This window comes from Morone saxatilis, unplaced genomic scaffold, assembly GCF_004916995.1.
Source record: "Morone saxatilis isolate NCDOM2014 unplaced genomic scaffold, NCSU_SB_2.0 Contig7, whole genome shotgun sequence".
In the NCBI taxonomy this organism is placed as follows: domain Eukaryota; kingdom Metazoa; phylum Chordata; class Actinopteri; family Moronidae; genus Morone; species Morone saxatilis.
This window is the reverse complement of record NW_023340246.1, coordinates 22,787,541-22,796,088: the sequence shown is the minus strand read 5'-3', so window position 1 is coordinate 22,796,088 and position 8,548 is coordinate 22,787,541. Positions and strand designations below refer to the sequence as shown.

General features: G+C 40.6%; 2 protein-coding genes across 2 annotated transcripts in view; one reads left to right on the top strand and one right to left on the bottom strand.

The window, feature by feature from the left end:
• LOC118340568 (membrane-bound O-acyltransferase domain-containing protein 2-like) overlaps window positions 1-4,545 on the top strand; it is a 4,919-nt gene extending 374 nt beyond the window's left edge. Inside the window, exons 2-10 of the mRNA XM_035678623.1 lie at window positions 100-155; window positions 233-287; window positions 391-568; window positions 732-924; window positions 1,037-1,140; window positions 1,224-1,288; window positions 2,132-2,264; window positions 2,348-2,499; window positions 2,640-4,545. Coding sequence (XP_035534516.1) covers window positions 100-155; window positions 233-287; window positions 391-568; window positions 732-924; window positions 1,037-1,140; window positions 1,224-1,288; window positions 2,132-2,264; window positions 2,348-2,499; window positions 2,640-2,811 — 1,108 coding nt within the window. The 3' untranslated portion in view covers window positions 2,812-4,545. The remainder of the gene's footprint in view (window positions 1-99; window positions 156-232; window positions 288-390; window positions 569-731; window positions 925-1,036; window positions 1,141-1,223; window positions 1,289-2,131; window positions 2,265-2,347; window positions 2,500-2,639) is intronic.
• A 1,256-nt stretch (window positions 4,546-5,801) lies between these two features.
• LOC118340425 (kinase D-interacting substrate of 220 kDa B-like) overlaps window positions 5,802-8,548 on the bottom strand; it is a 5,137-nt gene continuing 2,390 nt past the window's right edge. Inside the window, exon 5 of the mRNA XM_035678388.1 lies at window positions 5,802-6,064. Coding sequence (XP_035534281.1) covers window positions 5,802-6,064 — 263 coding nt within the window. The remainder of the gene's footprint in view (window positions 6,065-8,548) is intronic.

Genomic DNA, 8,548 nt, shown 5'->3' with positions numbered 1-8,548 from the left:
AAACAGTGCAGTAAAGAAACACAGACTTTAAAGTGCTTTCCTACTCTTTAATCCTCTTCAATATGCCTCTCTCTCTCTCTCTCTCGTTTCCCTCTCCAGCCCCATGATGGTGATAACACAGAAGATCACCAGTCTGGCGTTTGAAATCCACGACGGTAAGCATAATTTCGGGGTTGTTGTAAGAAGGACATCTATCTGCACTTTATATTCAGTTTGGATTTTCCTCGTACAGGAATGGCTCGAAAAGAAGAACATCTGACTCCAGGACAGAAGATCTTGGCGATAAGGTTTGTGTCCCTGTTACAGTGTGTACGGATGTGATTTAATGTCTGTTAATACTGGTCCCACAGCTCCCAGTGTACAAACCAGTGTGTATGTGTGTGTGTTCAGGAGGATGCCCAGTCTGCTGGAGTACTTCAGCTACAACTGTAACTTCATGGGGATCCTGGCCGGACCCACCAGCTCCTACAACGACTACATCGCCTTCATCGAGGGAGACCCCCGACGCCATCGGGACTCGGACGCCGACAGGAAGTCCAAGCTGAGGCAAAGCGAGCCCTCGCCAAACGTACGACACACAAACACAAACACTGTCAGCATCAGAAGCATCGGTGCTGTAACACCAAGTCTCACACTCACTGTTCATGTGACCTCTGCTCAGCTTTAGAACACTGTAAAACCATTCTATCACAACAGAGGCTGTTAGCTGTAGCTGTTCTCACTCTCCTCAGATGGAGGTCGTCCGGAAGGTGGCCACCTCCTTCTTCTGCCTCCTGGTCTTTCTGTCGGTGTGTAAAGTTTTCCCTGTAGAACGAAACATCGACGACGACTTCATCGCCAACATGCCGTTCTACGCTCAGGTGATCTACCTGTACCTGTCCATGCTGACCACCAGACCCAAGTACTACTTCGTCTGGACGCTCGGTGGGTGTCTGAAGCCTGTCTCACACCTGTCTCACACCTGTCTCACACCTGTCTCACACCTGTCTCACACCTGTCCCAGTCTGTCTCACATCTGTTCTCTTTATAACCTCAGCTGATGCCATCAACAACGCCGCCGGCTTCGGCTTCAACGGCTACGGCGATGACGGCTCTCCTCGCTGGGACCTGATCTCCAACCTGAGGATCCTGAACATCGAGGTCAGGACTGATTATTGATTAGAAGTCTTTGTATCACTGTAATTATATTATTGTATAATTGTTGTCTTTATTGTTTGTTTCAGTTAGCCACCAGCTTCAAAGTGTTCCTCGACAACTGGAACATTCAGACTGCTCACTGGCTGAAAAGGTCTGAACACATTTATTATGTTTCTGTTGTGTTTTTACCATGATGATGCTAAACTACAGCGTCGGTCACACAGTGAAATCATTAAAATGTTTAATTTACAGACTTTAGGAGACTTTCAGGTTTAAACTGAAACTTTAAATAATAAGTTAAATTGATTTAAAGTTCAGAACAACACATTAACTGGCAGCTGGCTTTAGCCACCAGCTTATTTAATACATGAAAGTGACAGTGAGAGAAAACTGTATCAGAGGAGAGCAGCATGAAATAATAATAATAATAATAATAATAATAATAATAACAAGAAGAAGGGTTTCATCATTAAATGTAACTGAAATCAATAATTAAGTCTTGTTGAGTTACATATTGATCTGTGATCAGTGAGGCTGATTGATAAACTTTAGACTTCTGCTGCCATCTGCTGGTGGATCTGCAACAGGACACATCAGTGTTCACACACACACACATACACACACACACACACACACACACGCATGCATGCATGCGCACACACAACTCCAATACACACACACACACACACAACACAACACACACACACACACACACACACAGACACACACACACACACACACACCACACGCAACATTACACACAACATACACTCACCACACACACACACCATACACACAACACACACAACACACCACACACACATACCACGCAACATACACACACAACACACACACGACACACACACACACACCACACACACAGCACATTACAGCACACATACACTCACACACACACAACACACATACACACACACGTACACACTCACACGACACACACACACACACACACACTGCTGTTTGCGTCTTCCGTGCTGGTTTGTTATGAGCGATGTCCCTACCACCCAACAGCAGCGACCTTCATCCTGTCGGCGATGTGGCACGGAGCTTATCCCGGCTACTACCTCACCTTCCTCACCGGCATCGTCATCACGCTGGCTGCTAGAGCGGTGAGCTAATGAACCGCTGACTGTTGTTAGTCTACAGTTGATGTGACGTTGAACTCGTGATGTTGAACTCTTCCCGCTCTCAGGTCAGACACAACGTGCGGCCGTACTTCCTGTCGTCACCCACACACAAACTGGTCTATGATGTCATCACGTGGGCGGCCACTCAGATCGCCATCTGCTACACGGTGGTACCGTTCGTCCTGCTGTCCGTGGGTCCATCCATCAAGTTCTACAGGTCAGTAAGTCGGGTTCAACCTCGCCTCCGTCAGCTTCCACTGAACATCATCGTAGCCCCGATCTGACAATGGATCAATAATCAATAATCAATGATATTGATGAGGTTGTAGCATCCTCACCTGTTCCTCCTCCCTGCAGGTCCTGGTACTTCTGCCTCCACATCGGCTGCGTCCTGCTGGCCGTGGCGTTGCCGGTCAAACCGAGACACCTCCGCCTCAAAGACCAGCAGAAGAACCTCCTCGGGGAGCCGGTGCAGCGCCACCCGGAGGCCACAGACAGCAACTGCAGCCAGAAGGAAAAGACCACATGAGGACGTCAGGACGTTATATTTCCATGTACAGAGAGACGAGGACCGAGCTCCTGCGCGGCGTACAGAAACAAGTTAAATACTGTATTATTTGGATTCACGGGACGATAACGGGCCCTGGATTTCAAAGGCCCGTGTTGATGAAGTGTTATGTCTTTACGAGGAAGTACGACTGCCGCGACTCAAACTCCAGAAGCAACAGAAGGGACATATATATAAATACATATATATACTGTACGTTGACGTGGAGCTGCTGTGTGGGAGGCCGTCAGAAACCTGCTGTTCATCTGCAGAAACAAACGAATAAAGGGAGGAATAAATGAAAGGATGGACAGAATGAGAACTGTTGGGTGACGGTTTCTCCTCCACATTCCTCCCAGACTGCCTGATTTCACCGTCATCATGTTATAATCTATTAAACCGCCACGTCACAGTGTTCATAGAGAAAGTGCCAATGATTATTCCACTCAGTCGCCTTAGTTGTTCTGTTTTTTTACAAGAAAAAGTGAAGTGCTGCTTTGCAGGATCAGTATTTACTCTGGAGGAGGTTCGTTGTGTTTACATTCGTAGATGTCAGCTTTGGTCACGTCGTTATTTATGTGATTTATGTAACAGACTCGTGGTTTGATGTGAGATGTTTGCGGAGGTTCAGCTTTGAAGAAACGCTTCACAGAATTTTAGAAAATTCTAAAACTCTGTAGTTTAATTTCAAGTACAGATATCAGATTAAGTTTCTCTTCTATAAACTCACAACAGCAGGAAGTGAACCCAAGGGTTAGCTCGTTTGGTTCTGATTAAAGGCTCACTTTACGGTTTATCTAGTTCGGTTCAGTTAGTGATTAAAATTTGAAGGTTAAAAAATTAACACAGTCACAGGTAGAGGAGTTAGCTTCAGGTTAGCATTACAGAAGGTACAACAACTGATTCTGGTTAGCAAATTATTCAGTTTAGGTAAAAAACATTTGTTTTGGGTTAGCTAACTGTTATTTGATGGTTCATTTTAACAAACAAAATGTTTTTAAGTTAGCTAACAAGGTACTTAAGCATCTAACGCTAATGCTAATGCTAATGCTCGAGCTTAGGGGCCAAACTGTTAGCTTCAGGTGTTAGCTTCAGGTTAGCTGCCACTGCATTAAAAAAGCTAAACAAATTGGTGATTAGCAAATTATTCTGTTTCAAATTTTAGTTTGTGTGTTAACAAACAGTTCAGTAGAAACTAAACCAGTTAGCTGACAGCACACTGTGACCCAGTTGGTTAAAGGTTCAGTTCAACACCTAAATTATATTTTAGCTTTGAACTTTTGGTTTCATAAGTGAATCATTAAATTGTTCTTCATTGATATTTATTAAATGATGTATAATGTCAGTACCAACGCTGTCAGTCAGTGTACAATCAGTGTCTATAACTTCATGAATCCTTCTGCCCCTGTTAGTGTTCTTCATCAATAAAACGATTAGAAGAGAAACAACGAGATAAAACTATTTATTCACTTTCCCCCACAGCTGCTTTATTGTCTCCTTCAAAAATCAGGAAAGAAAGTTTTTTCATTTCCTGTTTCCACATCTGATTTTAGCGTTTATTTGTGGACGAGGACGAGGACATTGTGATGATTTGAGATTGAACAGTTAATGTCCTCACAGCGAACCAGCCGCCTCTCTGTAGGTTTGATATGGACGATATGTTTGTTTGTTTTTTGTAAATTATGTGATTAAAACTTGGATTTTTTTGACACTTGACATTGCCGGTGTGTTCTTCTGTTGGTCGTTGATAATCTTATGACATCCTGCTCACTGTATGTTTGGGTCATTCACATTTATTACACGTATTAAAAAACAAATAAAAAACAGGTGATTATTTGATTTTTGTTTTAAAACACAAACATTTAATACACATTGTGAAGATTGAGTTTGGGCGGGGCTCAGCTATTTCACTCAGAATGGGACCATAATTTACTAAATGAACATCATACTGAAGACTGAAACTAGAGACTGAGACCATAAACTCATTCAGTCAGAAGTAAGATCAGTTCATTAGGTTGAAAACAGTTCATTTAGGAGCCAGCTGGAACAATAATCCACAGACTGTTGATGGTTCACAGCTGTGATGGGAAAATAAAGATTCTGTAAGTCAAAATAATGAGAAAGTTTGTCATTATTTTGACTTACAGAATCTTTTGTGTCCCGTCACATTGGCAGAAATGATCTTCCGTAGCTTTGGACCTGTGTAATGCTGCAGTGGTTGCAGTGAACAGGAAGATAAGGGCTGCCATACTGTCTGCACTTTAAACCATAATAAAGATAATAAAGTGAGACTGGACCAGGCTCCTCCTCTGACTCTCTGCCACACTGTTAATAATTATATTTATTGCTCAGATAATACACTGAGTCGGGAATCTTAATGTTAATAAAACAACACACATCATTAAAATCAACTGAAGGAAGACAAAATTTAAATCCAGTTTAATTTCACTTCTATTGTTTACACTGTTTATTTGTGTAATACAGATGTACAGTATTGTAGTAAATGATTAAGGCAGTAAATATACAATATATACAGTAAATATATAAATGTCCTCTTCGTGTTCAGACTAACTGATGAGCTCATTACAGAACAATGATTAGTGTTTCTGTTGATAACATTTAATGTGTTCCTGTACTTTCTCTCTCTGAGTAATGAACGGAATATTTGTGGTCTGGGTTTATCAGCTATATTTATAATTAAACGTTTATTAAATAAATGTTTTAATTAACAGCAAATATTCTCCACAGGAAGCAACAAAAACAACACCTTCAAAATAAGTTACCACGAACAGTCTACTTATTGTTAGGTAAAAACAAAACAAATATAAGTATGAATGAAGTTAAATTAATTCACTGTGGTTATCAGAGTCTTACTGAAACTGAGGAAGAACTGAATAATCCTCAAAAAATAGGTTTTCCCCTGTAAAGCTCGTCGGACTGTTCGGTTACTTTGGTGCTCACTGCGTATGCTTTTATTTTGACAGCAGCGACCGGAACAAGCAGCGGTGATTTTCGCGGGCTTTGCGCAGTGGCGGGCTGTTGTTCTCACTAAGATGGCGGCCGTTGTTGCGGATGGAGGAAGAGCTCCGCTTTGATCCGGATACAGGCCGAACACCCGAGACCAGAACCCGGTACCGAGACCCGCTGCTCCAGAACCACGACCCGGGGACACAGGCTGGTTCTCTCTGAAGGTAAACCCGCTTAATGTCTTTGTTTTTACCGTCAGCATCCTCTGCTGGATCGATCCATTATTGATTGACACTTGTCACCTCGCAGACCCGATCAGACCCGATCAGACCCGATCAGAACCGATCAGACCCGATCAGAACCGGTCAGAACCGGTCAGAGTAAATCAGAATAAATCATAATAAATCATAATAACGGTTAAATGTTGAATATCTGGAGCGCTGCTGTCTGTGTGTGGTTACTGTGAATGACAGCTGACTGAAGGTTATTCAGGTTACTGATGTAACAACACTGTTAATAACATTAAATACTAATATAATCATTATAACTAATGTAATTAATATCATTATTACTATATTACTATATTGTTATGTTCAAATGTTCATTACATGTTAATAACAGGGCGTGGCCTCATTCTGCCATAAAGGATCATCATTATTAAATAAAATCATCTGTATTTTAATATCATTGAGCTTTGGTATCTGCCTTTAATTATCATTAACTATATAATATATATATATATAATATAATGTTATAATACAATATAATATAATATATATAATGTTATAATACATATAATATAATATAATATAATGTTATAATAGCAATATAATATAATGTAATATAATATAATATATATAATTTATAATACAATATTAATATAATGTAATATAATATAACTATATGTCTATATAATATAATTATATATTAATATATACAAATAATATATATAATGTAATATAATATAATATAATGTTATAATAAACTAAATATAATTATAATATAATATAAATAAATATAATATATAATACAATATAATATATAATTATATATAAAATTATATGATAAGTTAATACATATAATATAATATAATATTAATGGTATAATACAATATAATATAATATAATATAATATATATAATGTTATAATCAATTAATACAAAAAAGATAATGTAATAATATTAATAATAATATAGATGTAATATAATATATGTTATAATATAATATAAAATAACTAGAATATAATTATAAAATATAATATAATATAATGTAATATATATAATATAATATAATATAATATAATGTTATAATAAATATAATATAATATAATAATATAATATAATAAAGAGACGTGTGTTGGTTTTATATTCACTACAAAGCAGGAGGGGGGGTGGGTTACCATGGAAACAACAGATGATCCAGCCCAATATTTGATTATTGATGATTGATTAATTGCCTGGGAGACTGTTTCCATGGTGACGGCTGCCCCTCGATTGGGTGGCTATGCTGCTGGAGGATTGTGGGTAACGTAGTGATTAAAGCAATGATGGATTGATGTGAAAGGAGGCTGGCAACAAGACAGGCTTCTGATTGCGACGGTGGCGTTTCCATAGTGACACAAAATCATGACCGCCTCCATCATCACCTGCTGTGTGTGTGTGTGTGTTGTGGGTGTGTGCGTGTGTTGTGGAGTGTGTGGTCTCTGGTGTGTGTGTGTGTTTAGTGTGTGTTACAGTTGTGTGTGTGGAGGGAGTGTCTGGTTGTGTGGTGTGTGTCTGTTGTGTGTGTGTGTCTGGTCGTATGTGTGTGTCGTGTGTGTGTGGTCTGTGTGTGTGGTGTCTGTGTGTGTGTGTGTGTTTGTGTTAGTGTTGTGTTACAGTGTGTGGTGTGAGAGTTCTTGTGTTGTGTGTGTGTGTGTGTTGTGGAGTGTCTGTGTGTGTGTGTTGTGTGTGTGTGTGAGAGTGGTGATGAGTGGTGTTGTTGTGTGGTGTCTGTGTCGTGGTGTGTGTGTCTGGTGTGTGTGTGTTCTGTGTGTGTGTGTGTGTGTGTGTGAGAGTGGTGGTGAGTGTGTGTGTTGTGGGTGTGTGTGTGTGCAGTGTGGTGTTGTGAGAGTGTGTGGTGTGTGTGTTGTGTGTGTGTGGTCTGGTTGTGTGTGTGTGCTGTGTGTGTGTGTGTTGTCTGTGTGTGTGTGTGTGTGTCTGTGTGTGTTGTGTGTGTGTGGCTGTGTTGTGTGTGTGTTAGTGTGTTAGTTGTTACAGTGGTGTGTGTGAGAGTGTCTGTGTGTGTGTGTGTGTGTGTGTGAGAGTGTGTGTTGTTTCTGTGTGCGTGGTGTGTCTGTGTGTGTGTGTGGGTGTGTGTGGGTGTGTGGTGTTGTGGTTGTGTGTGTTGTGTTGTGTTGTGTGTGTGTGTTGTGTGTTAGTGTGCTGTGTGGTGTGAGGAGTGTGTGAGTGGTGTGTGTGGTGTGTGTGTGTGTGTGTGTGTGTGTGTGTGTGAGAGTGGGTGTGCTGTGTGTGTCTCTCTGGTGTGTGTGTGTGTCTGGTGTGTGTGTGTGTGGTGTTGTGTTTGTGCTGTGTTGTGTGTGTGTGGTGTGCTTGTGTGTGTGTTTGTGTGTTGTGGTGTGTGTGTGTGTGTGTGTTAGTGTGTGTGTTGTGTGTCTGTCTGCGTGTGTGCGGGTGTGGGTGTGTGTGTGTGTGTGTGTGGTGCTGATGAAGTGTGGTGGTGTGTCTGTGGTGTGTGCTGTGTGATGAAGTGTG